At 54.9% G+C, this 25132-nt stretch overlaps 1 protein-coding gene across 1 annotated transcript; it reads left to right on the top strand.

Annotated features, from left to right (window-relative positions):
• The first annotated feature begins 7777 nt into the window (after positions 1–7777).
• On the top strand, positions 7778–24003 carry LOC139315136 (protein-glutamine gamma-glutamyltransferase E-like). Its single transcript, XM_070941155.1, has 14 exons — positions 7778–7882; positions 9852–9907; positions 11321–11580; positions 11875–12096; positions 12478–12596; positions 13211–13339; positions 14741–14918; positions 16351–16486; positions 18467–18570; positions 19535–19780; positions 20356–20652; positions 21719–21876; positions 22059–22192; positions 23759–24003. The coding sequence occupies exons 1-14, from the start codon at positions 7778–7780 to the stop codon at positions 23907–23909; spliced, it is 2295 nt and encodes a 764-aa protein (XP_070797256.1). The 3' UTR covers positions 23910–24003.
• The last annotated feature ends 1129 nt before the right edge of the window (positions 24004–25132 follow it).

The raw sequence follows: 25132 nt of genomic DNA, 5'->3' as shown, positions 1-25132 counted from the left end.
CGTGCCTTCCAGGAGAGAAGCCAGGTGAGTGGCCTGAGGCCGCCAGCCACAATCGCTGGGCAGCATTCCCCCAAGTGGAGAGCAGGCTGACTGCCTGGTCATTGCTCCCCCGCAGTGTCTTCCTCCATGTGTGGAACAACCACTCCCATCATCCCCAGCCACACACATCCAGCTTTGCCTTGAAGCTGCGAGTACATCTTGGACCAGCCCTTGAGCCATGTGTTTGCAGCGGCCCTCAGGCTGATGGTCAAGGAAGGCCGCATATCCCCTGGGGCTTCCCCTGCCCTCTTTCTCCCTCCCTCCCTCCCTCCCTCCCTCCCTCCCTCCCTCCCTCCCTTCCTTCCTTCCTTTTTGTTGATTCCTCCGAAAGGCCAGGCCAAGGGAGAGGCCCAGTCTTCCCAGAGGCTTTCTGAGCTGCTGAAGGAGGGGAAAGGATCTGGCCTTGCACAACCCGTCAGGAAGCCACAAGCAGTAGCAGCAGCAGCAGCAGCATCTGGCAGCCTCTCGGCAGGGGTTCAGCCGGCTGTTCTGTGGCACTGGGACAGGGAAGAGAAGCCAGGCAGGGAGGGGGGCTGAGGAGGAGCATGTCCTCACTGGCTGACCGCTTTCCTCATCAGAGGTCTTGCAACAGGCAAGGGGAAGCCACACATGGAGGAGAAAGGGGAGGGTGGGGGGGGGCCTTCACACACTTGGGCACAGGGAGGAGAGGCAATCAAGGGGTGGTCTTTTTTTCACCAATATTAATAACTCCAAGAAAGGGCCTGGCCACTACCAACGGTGGGGGGGGTGTCTTCATCACCCCAGGTGGGAGATTTACCTGAAGGTGGGGGCACTCAGAAAAAGGCAGCTCAGAGTTAAAGGTGCTGGGTTAGGAGATCTGTCACCCTGGAAACTGGCTGGGTGACCCAGGGCCTCTCTCTCTCTCTCTCTCTCTCTCTCCCTCCCTCCCTCCCTCCCTCCCTCAGGTCAACCATGGAGCAAATCCAAATGCCATCTTATTCATGAGGTGCCTCCCACCAGATCCATCTGCAATAAAAATTAACAAACCAGAAGTAAATAGAGGATACAATTATTACTGACACCCCTATATAACCCTCAAGCTCATACAACTAGTTATGACCACAGTGGAGCCCAAAAGTTTTGTTGCCACACAAGGCAGTTGTTAAGTCAATTTTGCTCCATTTTATGATCGTTTTTGCCACAGTAATTAAACGTTTTTGCCACAGTGTAATTAACCACTGCAGTTGTTAAATGAATCATGTGATCATTAAGGGAATCTGGCTTCCCCCATTGACTTTGCTTGTCAGAAGCCAGCTGAGAAGGTCACCAATGGGGGGGGGGGTGTCACGTGATCCCAGGACAGTGCCAGTGTCATAAATGCATTGCCAAGCGCCAGAACTTTGATTGTAAGGGGGGTGGAGGGCTGCAATGGTCGTATGTGTGGAAACTGGTCATAAGCTGCTTTCTTCAGTGCTGTTGTAACTTCAAACTGAAACTACCTGTGTTAAGGCTGGAATGGGGTCTGGCAGAGGGAAGGGGAAACCAGGGAGCGAGGGGCCAGGGCCCTGCTCCCAGGGCAGTCTTTGGTCTCTGGGGCAGCTGTCCTGAGCGCAATCACAGTCCATTGCCCCATCTCTGGGGTGCCCTCTTCAGAAAACTCATCTTGGGGAGGAGCGGGGGGAATCCCTAAGGATTGGAAGGTGTCTTGGGAGTTCACCTAGTCCAATCTCCTGCCCAGCAGAGGATCCTTGGTCTGTCCTGGACAAACGGCTGTCCCACCCTTTCTTGGAACCGGCACTTTCACGGGGCCTCATGACTCGGGGAGCCAGGCTGTCCCACTGCTCACCAGGCAGTTTCCCTTCACGGGATTTCTGGCTTGAGCTCCCTCTGCAAAGCTCCTCCCTCACCCGCCAATTCTGGTCTTACTGCCTGGTGTCCTGCAGAATGAACCCACCTGCTCCTCACCCCCTGGAATAAACCTCCGAGTATTGGAAGACTACTAGCCTTTCTTGGGCTAAGCAGATCATGAGTCAACTCTTGAAACGACTTTAGCTGAAACCATCATTTTCTTGCTTCGTTTCTTAGTTGCCGTGCACGGGGGGGGGGGGGGGGAAACCTATGGGGTGTAGAATGTTTTCCTCTGAAGCGCCTGATGTAACAGCGATAAGGCTTGTGAGAACCAAGGTCAGCTCAATGTGCCTTCACAACAGTTGTGAGTGCCGGGAGGCTCGTCACCTGCCTGGTTGGTTAACATGACCTGTGACACTAGGGGGGTTGGGTAGCATCTATTCCTTTAATTATACTAGAGTGTGGAAATGTGGAGTTGGGATCGTAGAAACACCCAGGAGCATAGAAGAGTTCAGAGGCAGATACATAAATAAATGTCTTAAACGTATTTATTCATATAATAAAACATATTAACTATGTACAACAGAGATCAAGTCTCATGAGGAATAAACATGAAGAGAGAGAGATGGAGAGAGCGAGGTGGAAAAGGTTGGAGGGGGTTTTATACTCAGGGTAAGCCCCTCCTTTCCACATAGGGGTGGAGACACTCTCTGCTCCACTGGTGTCTATATGACACATGTGCCAATCGCTTGCAAATACTTGACAGTTAATGATTCAGAGTTGGTTTCACATTTGAACATGATGTAGCCAATAAATGAGATATTTGAGAAAAGCTACAGTCTCAGTCCTGAATTGATTGGGATCATTACCTGGAACCATGACACCACATTCCTGTCCTTCGTGGGATTCAAACTCCGGAGCCCTCCCCAACCTCTTTTCTTTGCTCTCTCTGATTCCCAGCCCCTTTTTTGGATTGTGGAGACTAGACCTGGACACCATATTTCAGCACTGCAGAGCAAAACAATCACATCCTTTAATCTTGGCATTATAACATCTCTTGATGCAACCCAAGGCGACAGTGGCCTTTTGGCAGTGGCAGTTTATTGCTGGCTCATGCTTAATTTATGGCCTATCCAGATCCTTTTCACAAGTGCTGCCGCTAAGCCAGATATTGCTATCTTGTACTTAGTGCATTTGCTTTTTCCCCCATTAAGTGCAGAACCTTACATTTCCCAACAAACAAAATCGGGTGGATAAGACCCTGTCTGTCAAGATTCTTTTGAACCTTGAACCTGTCTTCTGAGGTGCTAGCAGTTTCTCCCACGAGCTTTGTGCCATCCACGAATTTTGTAAGCCTGACTTCTGTTCCCTCATCTAAGTCATGTATGAAGATGCTGAAGGGTAGTGAGCTCAGGGCAGGACTCTGAGGAACCCCACCGCGGAGCTCCCTCCAGGCAGAGACAAACCCTTCAAGACTTATGGGTTGGCTACCCTTCTTCAGCAATTGCAAATCCATTGAGAAATGAGACCATCCATTTCACACTCCTCCGGTTTATCAAGAAGTGGGGTGTATCTATTTTATCAAATGCCCTGCAGGTGGTCCTCATTTACCAACTACCTTGTTTAGTGACCGTTCAAAGTTACGGCAGTGTGAAAAAAAGCTTTATGACCAATTCCTGCATTTGCAACCGATGCAGAGTCCCAGGGTCACGTGGTCACCATAGGTGGCTTCACAACTGGCTTCCAGCAAGCAGAGTTAATGGAAAATGCGCAAGTAAAATCATAAGCCACAGCCATTTGATGTTTCATTTAGCAACTATGCTGCTCAGCAACAGAGTTGCTGGCCCCAGATGTGGTCATTAAGCGTGGACTACTATTACTGAAGAATAAAGAACCTACTTCCACCCCATTTCCTTGGTCCACCAATCATCTCATTGTGTCAAAGAAAGCAATTAGTTGCATGATCTCTTTGTAATACCGCATCCAGGTTGGTTCTCAGTAAACCCCTTGTGCCTTTCTAAGGCTTGCAAACCTACTCTTTTATTACATTTTTTAGGATTTCCCAGGTATCGACGTCGAGCTGTAAAAGGGCAAAGAAATAAAAGGTGAAGGGAGAAGTAGAAAAAATCATCACAGATCAGAATCATTAATTAAATATTGGCACAGCGGCTGGTCTTTTAGCTTTCAAGTCCACACCTGTGGCAGAATAGGGAATGTTCCTGAACACCTTTTGGGTATGGCCATTTCGATTGAGAGTTTGCACACTTGCTAGTTCTGTGCTTGTGTACCCAAGCAAAGTGTGATGGGGCTGACAGCTGATGACAACCTGCCCATTGGGAATGAGGAAACGTGCAGTTGTCAGGTTGCCAGAGCAAAGGCAACAAAGGTAGGTCAGCTCTTGACTTTGGGTCTCTTCCTGCATCAGGGATGTCGGCTGAGATGGGCTCCTGACCGAGGCCGGTGGGAAGGAAAGGGCCTGAGGCCACTTCTGAATGGTATCCTTGCAGGGATTGGAGGTGGGAGCTGCAGGTGACAAGTCAGGTTCTCGTATTGTCTTTTGACTTTATGGCACCATTTTCTCCCCCTTAGAGGAGGTCCGCAGTGGAGCTCTCGGCCCAGGTGGGGGTCTCTCAGCAACATTTGGACGATGCAGGTAGCAGGAGATTGGACTTGATGGACCCCTTCAAACTCTACCATTCCCTGTTGGGCAGAGAAGGGCCTTTGGGGACAGGAAGCCTCATTACAGGTCTTCCATGCCCAGGCTGGGCATCCGCAGGGCTGTGTGAACAGCCAGGCTTTTTCTGTCTCTGGAATGTGGTGGGCAGCACTCTCGGGGATATTCTCTGGGGCTGGGAGCCTCTCATTGTCAGTGCGGCCTCAGAGACTGACTTCCCCCTCCGTGCTGTGGCCCTTCTGTCAGGGGGACTCGCCCCCGTGGAGATATGGGCAAGCTTAAATCCATAGAGGGTTAGCCTGGGATTAATATACAGCTGTTGGCACCCATGATTGGTTTGTTGGCTTTGCCATTTCAGGAAGGAAAGAGGCTCGAAGAGGCAGCCCCTCGGTTCCCCTTGACAGGTCAGTGACCTGTGATTGTGACTTTGCTCTCTTCCCCCTGCGGGGTTCGCTCTGCTCCATCCAGCCACCTGCACTGCCTGGATGTGATGTCCTATAGAACCCTGTGACATACGTGGGCCTTTAACAGTGGCCCAAATGCCGCTTGGCTCCTGGCACTCAGCAGCAGTTCTGGAAAGCCCCACAGAAGAGCAACGAGGGGAAAGCCCATGGGGACAGATAGCCCGGCCTTGGATGGCAGCAGAGCCAGCAGCAGCGAAGGTCAAAGCCCATCCCTGAAGGAGACGCCCTTGACTCCCCTTCCTCACTGCTGCCACAAAATAAGCTGCCCTGAAGCAAGACAACAGTTCTGGGGACCAGGCTGCCAACACAGAAGGGAGGTGGCTGTAGCCTAGGTTCCAGGGGCCCGGCTGATCCGCCTTGGCCTGGAATGCTAGCAAATCTTGTCGCTTGATGTTGTGGCGGGCAGCCACCCCTGGCATGCCAGCTTCTCACTGCTTCTGGAGAAGGGAGTCTCAGTCTACCTGTCACTGGGGTCTCCCAGCACAGAGTGCTCAAGGTATGCTAGCAAAGAGCCTCCCAATCTTCAGCTGCGGAGCACAGCAGCCCCGATGCGGAAGACCTGAGTGGAGAGGCAGAGGCTCCCCGTTTAGCTCCACATCATTTATGGAGTCTGTTGTTTCTACTATTAATTTCTGCCGATGTTCTTTATAGCAGAGAGTTGGGTCCAGCATTACACTGAAGCCTTTTAGAAAAGGCTGTAAGGCAGCAGGACTGATAGTGCATAGCTTCTGTTCTGCTCTTGCTTGGGACGAGCCTCCAGTCAGCGAAGACCTTCCCCAGAGCTCCTGAGAGGGAGGGAGGAAGCACTCAGCATCCTCCCTATGTCTCTCTGTGGCTGCTAGACCACGTCATCCTAAGCCTGGGCAAACATCCATCCTTTGGCATCTGGCATGTCAGGTATTGACCATGTGGGAGCCAGCACCGAGCCCTGTGCCAGGCCATTATTTAATCTTCTCACCTTGCTTCTTCCCCTCCCATGATTATTTGGCTGGTCCTGCCATTCGGCGTATGATTAATAAGATGGATGGCCTTTTGGCATGGGAAAATCACCTGTACTTTGTACAATAAGGCTTCCTTCCAGGCTGTGCCCACAAAAACTATGGTGAGTGCCTGGGCAAGTCCCTGCAGTTCCCTCGGCCAGGGTTTCTGGAGGCAAGTTGCCTCCTCCCTGGGGCTGGGAGAGAGGGGCTGCCCCAAGGTCACCCAGCTGGTTTTCATGCCCAAGGCAGAACTCAAACTCACTGTTTCCCGGCTCCTAGCCTGCTGCCGTAACCACTACATAGTACTGGCTCTCCTACCAGGATGAAGGCCCTGGAAATCCCCAGGCAAGGCAGGAAGGAAAGCATTCTCTCCCTTCGCAATCACACACACACACACACACACACACACACCACACACCACACACACCACACAGCAGCCCTGCAGGGAAGTCACTTCCCTGCAGGGCTGCTGCCTGCTGAGATGCCTTCGCTGCCTCTCTCTTTTAGGGTCACGTGCAGGGCTACTTTGGAAACCAAGGAAGGTGCATGGTGGGCAGTTCCGGGGAGACTCGCCCCTGGGGGGGGATGTCCTTCAGCACACGCTTCGTCAGCTGTTTTGCAACTGAAACTCTCTTGTGGTTGAAGATTGCATCAAAGCGATGGTTAAGGCAGAGGCTCCTAGATCACTGGGGGGCGGGGGGGAACCTGGGCCAAGGAGACTCTCCTGTGGGGCATGTGTGCGTGTGGCTGGCAGGCTGCGCCAGGAACCGGCAGGTTGGCAAATACTCTGCGTTGCCCCAGCCCTTCCTGCCTGGCTCTTGCTCACTTTGTGGCCCGGATTGCTCCAGCGCTTCCCCGACTTTCCCAATTCTTGTGTCACAGTCACAAGGCACCCAACGTGCAGCAAGACTGGGGTCCTTCGCTTCACTGCCAGACCCCCAAGCTGCTCTTCCGTGGCTGGGGGAAGTAGTGTGGGCGCATCCAGGAGAGGATCCAGCATGGAAAGCAATAGCTAAGAGACTGTCTGTCCGTCCATCCCAGCTCCTCCTTTGGGTCCAGGACGGTGGAGGCGGTTCATGCCAGCCACTCTGCAGGCTGGGAGGGGGGGGGGCTCTCAGCAAAGTGGCAAAGGCCGGACGGGTGGCCCAAAAACGCAGCTTCCTCCAAGGCTGCCAAAGGCATGGCCTGCGAGGCTGGCAGCCCGAGGAGAGCCCTTGCTCTTCCCTCCCCTCAGCCACACAGCAGGGGGTTGTGGGGTGATCCTCCTTACCAGGCAGCCCTGCAAGCCAGGCAGCAGCTGGTGGACACGCAGGGCCTGATTTCCTCCCAGGCAAGAGAGCCACCAGACCAAGGTGGAACCTTTTGCTGAGCCCCCACTGGGGGAGAGATGCCAGAAAGACTCACACTACCCCAGTAGCCAGTGGACCCCTGGTGTGTACTCTGTGTGTGTGTGTGAGTGAATGAGAGAGAGAGAGAGAGAGAGAGAGAGAGAGAGAGAGAGAGAGAGAGAGAGAGAATAAAATATAGAGAAAAAGAAAGATTGAATTAAGGATGTCTTGCAGGCTGAGGGATGGGGGAGCCACCCCCAATTTGGGTGAGATGCAACTTGGGCACCTTTCCAGAGAAGCCATCCTCCAAGTGCTACCAGCCCAACAAGTTATGCTGCTGGCAAGAGCTTGTGGAAATTGTGATCCAAACGATCTCATCGCCTAACGCTGCCCCATGGGGCCCCAGATTCACAGACTTTCTCTGCGTGGTGTTGTAATTGCATGGTTGAATTCCTCACATATTTAGGCTACCTAAAAGCCACCATGGCTCCGGGCTGTTTCCAGCACCTTGTAGGAGCGACTTGGTCGGCTGCCCACTGGGTGGCAGAGAAGCCGAGAGAGAGACACGTCCCGGGAGACACAGGGAAGGTGCTCAGGAGGCATTACAGGAGAGGATAGCCAGAGGGAGGGATGCAGGAGTGCTGGGGGAAGGTGCCCCTTCCCCCAGCACTCGCTCTCTGCCTGGAGGCTCAGCCTGGGCCTCCTGGCTTGGGAGGGCAGGAGAGGCTCTCTGATTCAGTACCTTGGGGATCCCCCTTGATGGCCAATGGCACACCGGACTGAACATGTTTATGAGAAATTTTAGACCAGCAGAGGAGGGTTTGGCAGATCAGGCAATATGGGTGTGTGTGTGGGGGGGCGTGGATAATGTCTCCCACTCTTAGAAATACGGCTCATTCAGCTATTTGCAAGCAGCAGCCCTTTCCCCCTGCCTAAGCAGAGGCTTCTGCAGGTGGAAAGAAAGGAAACGAATGATCCCAGAGAGACGATAACCTGAGTGGATGATGGCAGGTTTGGTGGAGGGAAATGGAGAGGCCCAAGTGAAGCTGAAATTCTCCCTTGGGGGATCCCACCCCCCCGAATTCCACCTGAGATTCCGTCTGTCAGTCTGACCATAGAAGAGCCACAACTGAGCACATGGAATCGTCCCTGGCAGAAGTAGAGCTGCAATGAATCTCTCTCACTTATGCCCAGTTCAGCTTCTGCTCTGCCAAAAGACTCTTTGGAGGGTTTGGGCCAAGACTGGGAATCTGTGTGGTGTCACGGTCAAGGTGCTGGCCTGGAAAGAGGCAGGACATCCATTCTAGTCCCACTTAGGTACTAAGCCAGCTGGGCGACCGTGGGCCAGTCACTCTCTCTCAGCCCTGGGCAGGAGGCAATGGCCAACCACTTTGGAAAAACTTTGCCCAGGCAGTCACAAGGAGTTGACACACAGACACACACAAGCACACAGACCTGTAACAAATGAGTTCATAACCAGTTAAAATGTTAAAAAGGTTTTCTTCACCCCTCAGAGAAAGCCAAATGATAAACTGACGTTATACCAGGGGTGGGGGGGATTTTGAGAGACAGTCAAATCCAAGGGTGGAGTCCTCTCCCAGCTTGGCCTAAGATAGCTGGCTGCTGGCTGGTCTACACCACGAGGCTGTTGGATGGCTCTGCCTCTTAGCTTGCAAACAGCTGCTCCTCCCCCGGCTTGTTTTTGATCCCAGGGCAGGGGTGAAATCCAGCAGGTTCTGACAGGTTCTGGAGAACCGGTAGCAGAAATTTTGAGCAGTTCAAAGAACCGATAGCGGAAATTTTGAGTAGTTTGGAAACTGTCAAATACCACCTCTGGCTGGCCCCAGAGTGGGGAAGGAATGGGGATTTTTCAGTATCCTTCCCCCGGAGTGGGATGGGAATGGAGATTTTGCAGTACCTTTCCCCTGCCATGCCTACCAAGCCACGCCCACAGAACTGGTAGTAAAAAAAAATTGGATTTCACCACTGTCCCAGGGGCTGCAGAGGCACCGCTTGAGAAGATCTGCTGCCGCAGTCCTGGGGCTGACAGGGTCGTGGTACCAGGAACTGGGCAGGGGGCCTTTCTCAGATGCTTGGACTTCTTAGCCCCAGATTCAGAAGAGAGCCCTTGTGCACCATCTCATCTGCTCCGCACAGTGGCAGCAACTGCCAGGGGGATACCATGATGACCCTGGATCAGACTGGCCTGCATTCTCTGGGAGCCCGTGTCACCCCTTCTGCCTTGAGGGCCTCCTCTGACAAGGCAGGCCAGGGCAATCGGTGCATGTGGCTGACTCACCCTCCCCATTTCTCCTTGGCAAGTGACTCCCTACTTGCACCCTTTCTCAGCCTCTCACTCATCAGTGAGAAGAGCCGCCCGTGTCTCCCATGCCCTCCTCTTGCATCAGGGCAAGACAGCCGGAGAACATTGCAGCACCACTAAGGTGACCCAGGAGCCTCACCCCTGGGCAGGAGGAGGGGGAGGAGGAGGAGGAGCTGCCAGTGCACCCTATATAAGGTTGTTCCCAAATCCCTCTGATCCTTTATCTGATCCCAGAACATTGTCCAGAGACGTCCTGAGAGCAGCTGGGAGAGCACCAGAGACCATGGCTGGTAAGTAGCAGGCAGGCTGAGCTGGGGGACCACCAAGGCTCTTAGGACGCAAGGCCTCCTTCCAGGGGAGCTCCAAGGACTGCAGGGCCCCTCACCCAGCAGACCTGACACCAGGCTTGTCCAGCACACCTCCGGCCCCCTGCCTTTTCCTATCCGGGGGCCTGGAGGGCCTTTTCTATTGCCCCTGCACTGCTGGCACAGAAGGGAGAGGAGCAGGTGTGGACACTTTGGGGCAGCATAGCCCACCCTGGAAGGAAAGCAGAAAGCACAGAAAAGCAAGCGGTTTCAGCACCTACCTGTGTACCCTGAGTTCCGCTCTGCAAGAGCTGCCAGCCAGCCTAAGCGCTCGAAGGGAGTGAAGCTCAGCTCTGAAGGAAAGGAGCCCCAAGCCACGACTTCCTGCAGGACTTTGACTCGGGCTGGCTCTTTATGCAGGATATTTTGCCCTGAAGTGTGCATGTGCAGGGATGCATGCTCACTGAGTGGGGAGAAGGGGACACCTGTAAAAGACCCACAATTGGGAGGGAGGTAGTGGCAGCAGGGCACAGCACCCTCAAGCATGCCAGTGCTTGCAGGATGGGTTGGGCTGAGCTCTCAAGACTGAGTCTCTCTCCTTTGGGGCGCCTTCCTGGCCCTGTCTAAGTCAAGAGGAGTCTGGAACTGTGGGGAAAAGGCTCCTGCCTTGGCAGGGCTTGGGGGTCCTCGGGGTCCTGTGGCCCTGCTGCTCCCTCCCCCCTCAGATTTATTTCCTTTTAGCTTTTAGAGGGTGGGTCCAGAGGATCCTTAATGAGGGCCTGGAGGATTCTCCAGACCTTTAACAAGGGCTGGGGAATTGTGATCGATAGTGCTGGAGGGAGACTGTGGGGAGTTCTAGTTTTGGCCCCCAGCATCAGGAGCAGCCAGTGCAGAGGGAACTGACAGACAAGTCCCATCACCAGGTCTGGAGGCTGTTGGTGTTTGTCTGTGGCTCTCCTCCTCCTCTTGCCTGGGAAGGTGTTTCTCTTCCATGGCTGGTCCAAGAATGTCAGGGGCTCCTGCATGGCCCTTCCAGGCTCCTGCAGTGCACCGTCCCTTTTCCAGGTTTGTTTTTTGGCCACTGCCTGCCTCTCTTCCGCCAGGATTTCTCTACAACCATTCTGAGCATCAGCAAAACTCTAAAGGTGACCCAGATCAGATAGCCAGCAGTGCCCGGAGCAAGGTCCATAGGGCTCCTGTGATCCCATGGAAGGCTCCGGCGTCCAGGATCCTCAGGGTTCTATAAGCCCCTAAGCAACCGAGGCTCTGATTCTTTGGGAGGGATGGGGGGGGGGGGGTCGACCACAAGTCCTCTGGCTGGGGTGCTGCAGCTTCCTGTGCAAACCTGTCACGGGACCAGAGCAATGGCTAGCTCAACCCCCAGTTGACACCCCGCAGTCCTATCGGTGGCCCCTCGTGGAAGGGGAAGGGGGCGCCGCTCTTGCTCCTTCAAGGAGCAGCATGGAAGCGGCAGTCCCGGCCATCTCTCTCCTTGACAGCACCAAGCAACATCGATTGGAGGCAGAGCGAGAACGCCCGCGAGCACCGCACCAACTCCTACTCTGGCACCGAGCTGGTGGTTCGGCGGGGCCAGGGTTTCTCCATAACGATGGGGTCGCCTCCAGCCGCCACCGGCGTCATCTTCACCGTGGACAGAGGTAGTGTGCCTCCTCTTTTCCCGTCTCTGCCTAGAGACGCGCTTCGCCCTCGGTGCCCACCCCCTCACCAGGCTAACGGGGGCTCCCGGAGAGCGCGGGCCCAGCCAGGCGAGTCCCTCTCAGGCGCTGCGGGACACCCGGACGCCGGCGGCTGGCCCCTCCGCAGCACCAGCCGCCGCCGTCTTCTGCGGGATCCGCGCTCCCCAGCCGAGTGCCGGCTGCAGTAGCAGCTGCCGCCACAAGGAGGAGCCCACTCCGCTGCCTCCCCTGAGCGGTGACCGCTTTCCCTCCCAGGCTCGACCGCTGCCATGCAGGCGAAGACCCGCGTGGACTTTGGGGTCTCCAGCGCCCCCAGCAGAGGCTCCTGGAGCGCGGTGCAGATCTCCGGCTCGTCGGCCTTCTCCATCACCAGCCCAGCGAACGCCGCCATCGGACGCTACCGGCTGGGCATCAAGAGCGGCTCCGGCGTCTCCGTCCTGGGCACTTTCGTGCTGCTGTTCAACCCTTGGCTGCCAGGTAACCAAGCAGCCTAGCAAGGGGCAGAGAGGGCAAAACTCAAAGCTCTGCCAGCCTCTGGGAGCCTTGGCACGGGGCAGCCTCTATTCTAATGGGCACAGCAAAGATGGACAATTCTCCTGCACCCTTTTGCCCTTTCCCACTTTAAAAGAGATGGGGGGGGCTGCCCCCTCAGTCTCCTGATGGCCTCAGGCACCCCCTGAATGCCCAGGTCTTGCCTCTCAATCAACGGGGCATCTCTCGATGCTTCTGTGCCGTTTGGGGCAAGGTTTGACCACTGGTGTTGGGGTACCATCTGAAGAGTCCACAGCACACCCCTACTCCCTGGGGGAGAAAGCCCCACCCCCTGGTCACTGTGTCTGCCTGACGCTTGGTTTTCAGAGGATGAAGTATTCATGCCAGACAACGCACATCGTCAGGAATATGTCCTCTCGGAGTTTGGGGTTCTCTTTGTGGGGAGCACGAACCGCATCTCTCAGGTCGGGTGGAACTATGGCCAGGTAAAGAGAAAGGATACATCATTCAGCTGTAAATTCACACGGGATCCTGGAATCCTTTCCTGAATGGTGCCACTGGATTATTTCCCCTGGCTTGGTTAGTCAACCTTTCTGCACTAGCTGCCATCCCCACAGCCTCTCCTGGGGCCCCCCAGCCTTGGGCTGGAGGGAATCTTGCAACAGCTGAGAAGCACTGGGGAAAAACAGGCATCCTCCTGATCTCCCTCCTCCCCCCCCCACCCCGACTAGGAAGAAAAGACATACCCCAGCCACCTAGAAGGGCCCTGTCCACACCATCCCAAGATCTCCATTCAGGGAGCTGGAAGGGGGAAGAGATGTAGACTTGGGTGACAGAGGAATTTCTGACAAGATGCCCCCCCCCCAAAAGGAAGGCCAAGCTGAAATGAGAATCCTGCCCATCAAAGCCAGGCCTTCAGAAGACTGGAACTCCTTCCTGGTGGCACCTGAAGGTGGTTCCAGGTGACCTTCCCCACCTCAGGAATCAGCCGGTGGCATCCAAGCTACCACAGCCACTGTTGCCTCTAATTGTGTATGCTTGTGTGTGTGTGTATTGGGAGGGGGGGAAATTGCCCGCCTGATACCTCCTCTGCCAACAGTTCCAACACGAGATCCTGGACATTTGCCTCTTCATTCTGGACCGGAGCTTAAGCTACCGCAAGGATCCCACAGCTGATCTGCATCGCCGGAATGACCCCAAATACATTGGGCGGGTGCTCAGCGCCATGGTATGAACATTTTCGCATCCAGCTCACATCATAAGAAAGCCCCTTCAGGTCCCCCTTCCCCCTGTAGCCCAAGGGACGGGGCAAAAACGATGCCTCCTTTTGGAGGTGAGGGGCAAACTGAATGCTTTGCAGAGCCCCGCCCCAGCCTCTTCCCCCCACATCTCCCAATTTCTCCAGCCGGGATTTTAGCAGAATACCATGAGTTTGTTGTGCCAATTTAAGATACCATTTCCCCCCAAAGCGAAGGGAACATCTGACCCGCAGGGCCTCTGGCAGTACCATTCAAAGCCGTCGGCTGGCATCTTCACATGCTGAATTGGGGACGACCCAGCTGGATGCCAAGATCCCTTTCAGCTCAGATCCCATTTTCAGATCCAGGGGATCTTGCTTGGTATTGAACTGCAGCTCCTCCTCCCTCTATTTACCACCCTGAAAACAGGGTCTGCAAACCCAGCCATACCACCACTTAGCCAGCGGCTTGGAGCCATGTATTGAGGTCCTGCTTGCTGTGGGCTTCCTTGGAGTGCGTTTGGATGGCCACATTGGGACCCAACGGCTGGCTTCTGAATCTGCCCCCGGGACATCCCCTAGGGGAATCCAGAGAGGAGGAAGACAGCCTTCCGGTGTCTCTCACACTCCCTCAGGGAGGGGCAGGCTCTTTTGAGCCCCCCCTCCATCTCCAGTCCCCAATGGCGGCCAAGGGAAGCTGAAAAGTCCCAGGTGGACCTTCAAGTTTCAGGTCGCTCTGGTGGCTCACCTGTCAGGTTTCCACTGCAGGAGTTCTGCCTTGGTTGTATCAGAAAAGAGCTTGTTTCCCTATTTATTCAATTGATAAAGCTGCCCATGAGGAATTAATGACTTTGGGTAGCAATGAATGTTTGAGAAATATAGGAAAAGCAGAAAGACACCCCCACCCCCCCAAAAATGGCCTTGCACATAAAATAGCCGCTGGGTAAAAACAGATCCATCCATAACCATCAAACTAGCCAATGGAAGGGGTCAACCCCCTTCTGACCCCCAGGCCCAGTGACCAGGCCTTAAAGGACCAGGGCTTTGAAGCCTGATGGAAGACAAGCAAGATTAGGGCAAATCTCATCTCGGGGAGGATGACACCTCACTTTGGATAGCAAGATGGCAGCGTGTAAATGTAATTAATAAATGAAATAAATATCCAGAGCCCTGCCAGATGACACCCCTTGACAGACAGAACCCCGGGGCATGCCTCTTCTGCCAGACCTTGTGAGCGATTGAACATGGCTGGCCAGAGGCAATCCTCCAAACAACCCGGCCCCGGGCCACAAAGGGCAGCCTGGAGCTGCGCCAGGAGACAAACAGGCCACCCATGCAGCTGGTGGGGCAAAGCAACTTTCCCACAGCAGCTTCTCTTGGCTTCCCTCCCAGGTGAACAGCAACGATGACAACGGCGTCTTGCAAGGGAACTGGAGTGGGAATTACGCCGGGGGGGAGAGCCCCAGCAGCTGGACGGGTAGCGTGGACATCTTGCGCAAATGGAAGAGCTCTGGCTTCAGGCCCGTCCGCTACGGGCAGTGCTGGGTCTTTGCAGGGGTGCTGAACACAGGTAGGCCTCCTGAGAAGTGGGGAGACTCGGGGAGTCTCTCCTGGCAGATGCTGGATCTGAGGCGGCAGAAATGCCATGTGTGCTGCCCTCAGACCCAAGGTGGTCTGGAAGGACTGAATCAGCCCCACGATCCTGCAGACCCCTCTGTCCTGCCTCAGGGGGTGGGGGCTGTGGAGTCTTTCCCCACTAGATGTCCAAGTGGGGGAGCTCAGATGGGGAAAGAAAGAGCTGCTGGTTCCACCTCTCTGGTTTCCCCCCTTCGGGATGTGTGGCTGATGGGCCTTGCTGTGGAAAACCTTTAACTCCCGCTCTGACCCATCTCATGGAGAGAAGGTGCAAAATGGAAGCCGGGTAGGGTCTCCCCTGGCCTGGCCTGGCCTGGCCTGGCCTGGCCTGGCCTGGCCTGGCCTGGCCTGACAGAAGAAGGGCAGGAGAGATGAGCAGGAAGCCACATCCAGAGAGGGTGTGAAGAGGAGCTGCGCATGGACTGGGGGAAGGCTGTCCTGTTCACTTCTTCTGATGCCCAGGCAGGGAGGAGCGATGGATGAACAATGGGAATAGTGGGTCATCGTTCCTCTCCTGCCCCCCCCCAAAAAAGCCAAACCCTTTAGCTCTTGCCAATCCATCCACAGGCATCTCGGTGTTGTAACCCAGGCCCACGTAGTTAATATTAAATGCAAAACGGTTCCAAAAAAGGAACAGATTTTATTAAAACAGCTGAGAATTAACTCATTCTCAGTTTATTCCAAATTAAATGAAAGCAAAGTTCTCAAAACACCTTCAGTTTATCTCTAACCTTGGGATAATTAGGCAAACTGCCAAAGGCTTTTCTTGGCAACAGTTCAGGAACAGAAGACGCTGACAGGAAAGAAATACATCCAAACACGAAGCAAATCTCTCAACGGTTGTTTTCCGGCAAAGAGGCCAAGAGCCGTTGCTGGTCTTTTAAGCCTTATGGGAGGGGCCAATCATCTCTTGGCCCTACTCCCGAGTTGTCCTCTCTGCTTTAGCTGCTCCTGCTTTCTGGCAGATCTTCTCATTCGTGCACTAGGAACAGGCTCCCCCTCTTCCTCTACTGTCAGCCTCTGGAGGCTCCGAAGTCCATGCATCAATCCCCGATGGCCCTGGCCCCATCTCTTCCTCCAACACAGAGCCTGCATCTGGGCCTTTCCCAGCCTCCAGGACTGGCCCACGTTCTTCCTCAGCCTCATCGCTGTCTGACTCCGCTGCCAGCTCCACAGGCTGCTGGCGGACCGCAACCCTCGGGAGCCCTGAAAAGTGGAAGCTAAGAGGCCGTAACAAGGAGCCCGTCCTACGCCTAGCCTCTGCTCCATGGCAAGGAGGCCCTGGCGCCCAGCTCGGCCTCTGTGGAGACTGCCTGAGAGGCGTGCCTGCCATGAAGACAGTCTCCATCTTCTCCCTCTGCCCGCAGTCCTCCGATGCCTGGGAATCCCCAGCCGAACCATCTCCAACTTCAACTCTGCCCACGACACGGACATGAGCCTAACAATAGACGTCTACTATGATGCTGAGGGGAACCCTCTGAACATCGCCTCCGACAGTGTCTGGTAAACTGTCCCCCCACCCTCTGGACTCCCCCCTCTTGTTTCTAGGCCCCAGGTGGCCACAGCGGGCAGGGGAGACACACTCTCGGCCCCATCTGCCAGCCACCCACCTCCTCCTACGGCTTCGTTCCCACCTGGGGAGCAGTGCTGGAAGAGGGGCTCCTGGCTCTCTGCAAGGTTGGTAACCTGCTTTCCAGGAGTGGGGCAGGCACAGGGAGGCAAGCCCTATCACAGAACAAAGCAAGGGTACATCTCAGGGGTGAAATGTAAAAATGTTTGCTATCGATTGTGTGGGTGTGGCTTGATGAGCATGGCTTGGTCCTGTGACTTGGTGGGCATGGCCAACTTGACGTCACTCACTGTTAGAGCCAGGAGCTGCACATTTTGAAGCACATTCTGCCCTTCTGAAGCCCCCAACGCTTTGAGTTTCCCTCCGCCACCCAAGCGAACATTGGAGCCTTCTCTTGCAGAAGCAGAATCCAGGCACAGAAATGGCAAAACGGGGGGGGGGGGGGAAATGGGGAGGAGAAGGTGTAATTAGCAGAATCCAGGTACAGAAATGGAAAAAAAGTGGGGGGGGATGGGGAGGAGAAATAAGAAGATGTTTCCTTAGATCACTGACGCTCACAACAATGAGTTTGGCGGCTATATAAGGAAATGTCTTCCAGCTCTTCAAAATCGACTTTAAGCCAACAGCAAAAGTAATGGCGGTGGCGGGGAGAGCAACAGAAGTGTAAGTGTGTGTGTGTGTGTGTGTGTGTGTGTGTGTGTGTGTCCGTCCGTCCCTCCACAACGACTTGGAGGCAAACACTGCCCCTCTGAGGAAAAGAGGAGGCAGTGAAGCCCTGGCTGTCACCTGGGAGAGGAGGACAGCAGAGGGACACGCACACACACACGCCCCGTCACCCCCGCTGCCGCTACTTTTGCTGTCGGCTTCTTGGCACTCTCAAAGTCGATCTTGAAGACTTGGAAGACGTTTCCTTAGGTCGCTGACGCTCCGAACAATGGCAGCGTGAAAGGCAGGCAAGCATGGCAGGGCTTCTGGGAAGGAAGTAATCTACTAGCTCCCTTCCCTGCAGCCCTGCCATGCTTGCCTGCTTTCTACGTGGCCTTCCGCTTGCCTGCCTTCGCAAGCTGGCCATGGGGAAGGCCGCATGGAAGACAGGGAAGCATGGCAGGACTGCGGGCCATGGTCCGGTTTGGGGGCGTGGCCAGCCAGCAATTGCTACCAGTATGGCGAACTAGCTCCAATCTCCGCTACCGGTCCTCCCGAACTGGTCCGAACCGGTAGCATTTCACCCCTGGTACCGTGACATGGTGGTGCGTGAAGACCACACTTTCTGAAGCCGCCATCGGGGACAGAGTGACCCAAGGCCATGAGGTCTTTCAAGGGCCTCCCCCCTCCCGGCAAGCCTCATTCGATGCGGATCCTCCTGAGATTTCCTCCCTGATCAAAGGCAAGCTGAGGCCTCCACACACACACATACCCATGCCAGCACAGGTATCCCCAGAGAACACCTGCCCTCCTTCTCCCATCAGTGGTGGGAAAGAGGCAAGGCACCCACTTCAGAAAGAATGGCTACTAGATGGCAGTAAAAAGAGAGGAGAGGAAGAGAAAGAGAGAGAGGGAGAGAGAGACCTCCCACTCCTCTCCTCTCCGGTCATCCTTTGCCCAGGGGTCTTTACTCTGTGTGGAAACAACCTGGACATGCCACACACCCCTTTTCCTCACTTCTCCCCACCACCACCGCCCTGCCCCCTACAAACTTCCTTTTGTCCTGTTTTCTGCACCCAGTGGCTGCCTGGCAAAGAAAGCTCCAGCTAGGGGCTGGCAGTCTCTATCAGGGGAGGCAGCCCAGAACAACCCTCCCAGGAAGCCCATCTTGCCCCTCTGGAGAAATGGGGCGGGAGGGTGGAGGGTGGCCATCTGTGCTCATCTCCCACAAACGGGCCGGCTCTCTCCTCTCTCCCGCTCGCTGGCAGGAACTTCCATGTGTGGAACGAAGGCTGGTTTGCCCGCTCTGACCTTGGGGCCACCTACCACGGCTGGCAAATCCTGGATGCCACCCCACAGGAGAGGAGCTCAGGTACAAGGGGGCGGGCTTCCGCTGGCAGAATTGCCCCATCTGGCTCTCCCTGGCAGGGTGGGGTCACCAGCAAGGAGTCCTCGAATTCAAAGGTAGGAAGGGACCTCGGAGGTCTTCTCGTCCAACACCTCGCTCAAGGTAGCAGCAAGAGGAGACAGCAGCAGGTTAACAGAGGGGAGCCCTAGGTGGGAGCTGCACCCACTTTTCCCCCCAAGACTTTGAAATGTCCTAGAAAGAGAGCTTGGGCTAGCAGGTCCAGCCAAGGCGGAATGGGCAACGGGTCAGCCTGTGAGACTCCCCCCACTGGTATTCTAGTCTCCCCAAATAACCAGCCAACATGCCATGGCACTAAGTTCTCCTTAGTTGTTGGGAGGGAGTCCCCTAAGCCTTTTTTTCTGTAATCTTTTTGTACTTTCTGACTCCGTAAAGTTGCAGAAAGGTTTCCTTGGTGGTGATCCTGCCTCCTGATGGACAGAAGGTACCATCCCGGCTACACGCAGAACAGACATTTATGTTATTATTCATTAGTTCTGTTTGGATGACTGCTTATCTCCCCCTGGCGATGCTGCACAGCTAACAACTTTTAAACTCCTTGAATTCAAAGCACCTCGGTGCATATCGTGGCAGCTGAACCAAAGCAAACCTCAGCTAATGAACCAAGGCTTCCTGCAAAGCCAGAATTGAGCAGGGGGCTTTTATGAAAGGTTAAGAACTGAGTGGCCGCAGGGGATCATTCATTCCCAGATGCCATATTCGCATTCCTGTAAGGAGAGGTTACTCCCTGACCAAGCCACCTAAGTGAGTAGCTGGCAGCGCCACCCCCCCACCCCTCTGGAGTTGCTGTGAGGTTTCCTGCTGCCCGGCTCCTGAGGTGACCGGAGATCACCAGGCGCTGTGCACCCAGCTCCACCATGGGCGTCCCTCCCTCCCTCCCTCCCCTAACCCTAATTGTCTCCTTCCCCAGGCATCTTCCAGTGTGGCCCAGCTTCCCTGACGGCCATCAAGGAGGGAGATGTGGACCTGGTGTATGACTGCCCATTTGTCTTTGGAGAGGTCAATGCTGACCGTGTCACCTGGCTCTATGATACCAGGACTGGAGAAAAAAAACTGATTTACTCAGAGACCAAAACTATTGGCCAGAACACCAGCACAAAAACTGTGGGCAGCTACGCCCGTCAGGACGTCACAGGCGATTATAAATACCCAGAAGGTAAGGTCAATGAAACGTGCGCCTCCCTTCCAGCATCACACAAATTGGGAGATGAATCTGGGGGACCAAAGGCTGTGTGGTTAATGCCGGGCATAGACGTCACACTTGCTGCAATCTATTCATTTATTCAATAAATTTATCATTGACGAGGCAACTCCGGGTGGCTTATACAGAGTAATTAATAAAGAGTGAGTAATTAAAAGGGTGATTTAATGTTCTCGGTGAGTCACCAAATCTTTGCATTGTGGATTTTGCCACTGAAGCTGACGAAGGGACGAAGGGCAAGCCGAAACCGAGCCAGTGGCGGCAGAAGCATCCACAGAGCGAAACCCTCCCGGTTATGCTGGCTCCTGCTCCTGAGAAGCTGGCCGGAGCTGCCAGGGCAGGAGGGCCTCCTTAGGCAGCGGCAGAAGCCAGAGCCGCCTTGTCCCAGCCAGGAACAAGTGATCCTCAGCCCCCTTTCCTCCCATAGCCCAGGCGGGCAGCTGGGTGGCTCAGACCCCCAGAAATCGAGGCCTCTTGGCATAACGCGGCCTCTCCTGGCATGCACACACACCACTTTGGTTCTCTCTCAGGCTCGGCCAAGGAGAGGGAAGTCTTCAGGAAAGCCCGTGGCAAACTGAACCTTGACATCCTCTCGGCCACGTCTGCCAGGCTGCCCGAAGCAGGGAAGCCCATCTCGGGGAAGTTCAAGCTGGAGAGCCCCCCAGAGGTTGGCAAGGACGTCAGCTTGGTCTTGCAGCTGACCAACCTGGCTTCGGAGGTCAGGAAGCTGACAGCCAACATGACCGCCTGGTCCATCATCTACACCGGGAAAACTATCCGCGAGGTCTGGAAGAACACCCTCAATGTGGACCTTGGCCCCCAAGAAGGTAAACCTTGCCCGTCCCAGGGAGAGCAGCAGGCTTGACCCCCAGCTGCAGGAGGGATGAGCCCATGCCTGACCCCTTCCCCCTCCCCCCCGTAGTGGACTGAGAGAAGAGAGGGGCATGGGCACAAACCGTGTTGGTAAGTAAAGTGGCCAGAGGCATCCAATCCTTTGCCATGGCCTTTGAGGGCTGGCACGTGCCCAGGTGGTAGCAGGTGGCTTGGTTGGCATCCAGCCCATGACCAGAAGGGAAGCAGCATCCCAGTCAGGACCGGCATGGCACACTTTCCCTCTTCCTTTGTGCCTCAGCCTGCCCCATCCACCGATGGTCACAACGAGATAGACTACTGAGCATTTGTCAGCCACCTGCAGTTTTGAGCAGGTGCCAAAAAAAAGAACACCAGAGCTTTAGAGCTGCAGGATCTTCACGGGTCAGCATGAGCCTTGCTGGGTCCTGCCTTCCTCCTTTCGACAAGCGACTGCCCTTGGCACACAAAGGCGCAAAGATTGTCCTGGGGGGGCAGCGGGGGCGGGGCAAGATCTTAGGTCCAAGAGGTTGGCAGCTGCTGGGCTTGAGATTCAGGGCTGCCCTCCGTGCTCCTTTGCGGGTGATGCCCCTTTCCTGTAGGTGGGTAGCCAAGCATGCCCTGAAGGAGTAATGCACCAAGCCTGACCCAGAAGGGAAGATCTTTTGAACTTTTGGGCTTCAAGAATTGCAGCACAAAAAAAAAGACTTTAGCCCTGAATGTCTAAATCCTCCGAGGGGAGCTTCATGGAGCCTTCACCCTCCGCACCCCAGCAGCCTCCTTGTGGCAGCTTTAATCAGCAGAGGAGGCACAGCGCACACGCACACACACACACACACACACACACACACACACACACACACACAGACATACACAGAGCCAAGCAGTCGCCAAGCACTCCTTTCAAAAGCAGCTCCGGGGTATAACTGTGCCTGGGTTCCCTCACCAGCAGAGGGGCACTGTGGGGGGGGGCAGTGGGGACGGGCTGCCAGCACCCAACTGGGTCCAGCTCAGAGACAGACACGGCTGGACTTTTCCTTTCAGAAAAAAGCTTTCCTATCAAGATTTCCTACGCCGAATACCAGCAGCACCTCACCACAGACAATATGCTCCGTGCCACTGCCTTGTGCCAGCTGGAAGAGGGGCAGGACACCGTGGTGGAAAGAGATATCACTCTGGACAATCCCTCCATTGCCATAAAGGTGGGCTGGCTCGGCAGGGGAGGGGAGGGCGGGCCTTTGCCAACAGCTCCCTCTGGCTGGGCAACGGCCAAAGCAGGCCACGGCCAGGGGTGGGAAGTGGACGAGCAACGTGTCTGTGGCTCCTGGGCTCCTGCCAGGCCTTCAGGGAGACTGGACTCACCAGGGTCTCTGCTCCGGGGCAGGTTCTGGGCCAGGCCAAAGTGGGACAGGCGACAAAAGTGGAAGCCAACTTCACCAACCCTCTGGACGAGGAGCTGAAGGAGTGCCTTCTGCAGGTGGAGGGCAGTGACCTGCTGGCAGAGAAACTCAAGCTGAAGTAAGTGCCGGGAGGGTGCGGGTGCGTCAGAGGTGGGTTTCAGCAGGTTCTGACCAGTTCTGGAGAACCGGCAGCGGAAATTTTGAGTAGTTTGGAGAACCAGTAGTAAAAATTCTGACTGGCCCTGCCCCCATCTATTCTCTGCCTCCCGAGTCCCAGCTGATCGGGAGGAAATGGGGATTTTGCAGCAACCTTCCCCTGGAGTGGGGAGGGAATGGAGATTTTACAGTAACCTTCCCCTGCCACTCCCACCAAGCCACTCCCACTAAGCCACTCCCACCAAGCCACAACCACAGAACTGGTAGTAAAAAAATGTTGAAACCCACCACTGGGGTGCGTGAGTGTATGTGAGCGGGATCCAGGTGACTGCTCTGCTGTGCCAAAGAGGAGTTTCCAATTGCACACGCCCCCCAAACCATAATTGGGGAGGGGGGCTGCATCTACCAGGAGACTGACTTTTGCTGCTCAAGGCCTGCCTTTGCTTCTCTGCTCCACCGTGGCTCTCGAGCAAAGCAGGGAAGAGGAACGTTTCAAAGCACACGGGCCCAAGGCGACCCACGGCTTTACTGAGGGGGGGCTGCCTTTTTTAACCATGCCACAAATGTTGTGGAGGAAGGCTGTGCTGTGGACGGGGAGCATCCGGATGTTAGCAAAGCTTTCAATCCAGTTCCACCCAATGAGCCCATAAGAAAGTTGTGCCCGCTGGGGCTTCGCCCCTGGGTAGTTCAGTGGGCAGGAAGCCAGCTCGGGCACAGAACAAGTGCCTGGAGGTTAACGGGCTCCGTCTGAAGAGTCACACGGGATGCCCCGCAGGGCTCAGCCCCAGGTCCTCGTCTCTTTGCCCCTGATGTAACAGAAGGCTTGCTGTGAGGTTTGGCTTCAGTCGCCCATTGTTTCTGGTGCTGGTTTCAATGGCGATGGGCAGCTTCTGCAGGGCACCCTTTTATTCCCCCCACTTCCCAGTCTCCTTTCTCCAGACTGAGCCTTCCGCTCCTCTTGTGGAACAGACCACGGGAAGGGGGGAGATCTACTTTGCTGGAGGTGCCTTAACAGAAGTCGGAGGGCCCTCTGTCAGGGATGCTGCCAAGCTGGGCTGGGAGGTGGACTTGTTGCTCTCCAAGGTCCCTTGGAATGGTTCCTTCTAGAAGGGCGTTGGCCCTGAGGGGAAGCTTCCCAACCGAAAGTCCACCGCTTTGGCTGCAGGGTTAAGGCACGTGAAGAGCTGGTCCTGGGTGACAGGTGGCTCTCCCTCTCAGGCAGAGGCCTTCCCCACATCCTTCCTCTTCTCTGTGTGGATACAGGATCCTCGGCCCTCGGCCAACCCTCATGCAACCCTGGCCACCCTCTGTTTGGCTTTTGCCTGCTCCTGGCCCTTCCTCAAATGGTGGCACATGATCCGGAGGGTAACCAGCTCCCAGGGAAGGAGATCTGTGGGTGGAGGGTGGAGAGCCCCTTGCAGGCAGGGGAATGCAGCCCCTGCCCGGTCCTCCAAGCTCTTGGATGCTTCTCAAATCCAGCGCTCGGCCCAGACCAAAACTGACCAGTCCCCTTGCTCCTTCTCTGCAGGGTGCCCCCCTTAAAGGCCAAGCAGAGTTCACAGATGCACTTTGAGGTCAGTCCCAGCAAGAGCGGGACAAAGCAGCTGCTCGTCAACTTCTCCTGCAACAAATTCCAGGACATCAAGGCCTTTGAGACCGTCACAGTGGCTCCCAACTGACCTGTGAGGGGGAAGGAGGAGGCTATGATGCTGAGGGAGAGCCTTCCGGTACAATAAAGCACCATTTTGTCTGAATACCATACACCAAATAAATGTTTTCTCCCTGTATCTGAAATATCTTGACTCCTCATTGCAGGTAAAAACTCATCAAGTGGTCACACAGCCATCCTTCCTTTTCTTGCCAGTAAGTTCTCATCTTGGCCAGGAGGAGGCTAGATCCCTTACGAGTGTCATCTTAGGTGGCAGGTTGACGGCTGTGGCATCCCTGTTCTCTCTTCTAAGGTTGGCTGTGCAGGTCTCCTTACTGTGAGTCTTGCTCAGATTTGACATGGAATATGGCAGCCTTATAAATCTGATAGATAAATAATCCTAAAGCAAGCTGGTGTGCTTCTATTATCCTGGTAGCGCTAGGAAATGACACATTTTTATTGGAAAACAAATACCCACTCCCTAAAATTGGAGACAGATGAGCCATGCCCTCATATCCAGAGGCAAAGACCTTCGGATGTGGCTTGTTTTGAATTGACTCCCAAACCAAGAATCAATCAACCTCCCTCCTCTTGTGTCCTACACAAATTGATCACCTTCCATTCCATCCTGGGGGTCTTTTCAAAGCCCTGGACCAAGGATGCTGCCCAGGGAGGGGGATTCCACTCACACCTCTTTGTGGACAATGAGGAGCCCTCGGGAGCAGATCCAGCCAGCCCCCTTTAGCCCCCTTGTCCCTGGGATGACATGAGAGACTGCCAGAATCGCACATCAACAGCTTTAAATAAATAAAATAAAATAGAAATAAAATTATTATTATTTCCCTTCCGATTTTGGAACTCCCCACAAACCGCTTCTTATTCCCCTTATTCTGCCACCAGTCCAGATCCCGTTCTTTCTGAGCTTCAGCCTGGCACAGGCCAGGCCCACCATGTTCTTTCCCCAGCCCGGCCCCTTTGGTTCCTCAGACTTCCCTGGCTTCCTCCTTGTGGAGACGGCCTGTTCCTGGACTTTCCTAACCACCTCCTCAAGAGGTCAGGCCCCTCTTCAGCCTGTTGAGTCTGGATGGTTCCAAGACCTGCCACTTCCCCCCTGGGCTCACAAAGAGCTGCCTTCTTCGACTCCAAGGTGAATGATGTTATCACATTTCTAAGCAACTCCATTCCAAAATCACTCTGGATAGTTTCACAAAGTTAGAACAACTTACATAAAAGAACAAGAATTTAATAGATACT

This window comes from Pituophis catenifer, unplaced genomic scaffold (genome assembly GCF_029215685.1).
Source record: "Pituophis catenifer annectens isolate HBS135680 unplaced genomic scaffold, rPitCat1.0.hap2 SCAF_3, whole genome shotgun sequence".
NCBI lineage: Eukaryota > Metazoa > Chordata > Lepidosauria > Squamata > Colubridae > Pituophis > Pituophis catenifer.
Note: the sequence above shows the minus strand (reverse complement) of the source record. Positions and strands in the feature narration are given on the sequence as shown.

What these genes read in the sequence shown, in the direction of transcription:
- LOC139315136 (XM_070941155.1), top strand. Translation starts at nt 7,778, where the DNA reads ATGGCTCCGGGCTGTTTCCAGCACCTTGTAGGAGCGACTTGGTCGGCT. An exon ending in GGCGGGTGCTCAGCGCCATG is followed by an intron (nt 13,340 to 14,740) that starts GTATGAACATTT and finishes CTTCCCTCCCAG; the next exon opens with GTGAACAGCAACGATGACAA. An exon ending in CCCACAGGAGAGGAGCTCAG is followed by an intron (nt 18,571 to 19,534) that starts GTACAAGGGGGC and finishes CTCCTTCCCCAG; the next exon opens with GCATCTTCCAGTGTGGCCCA.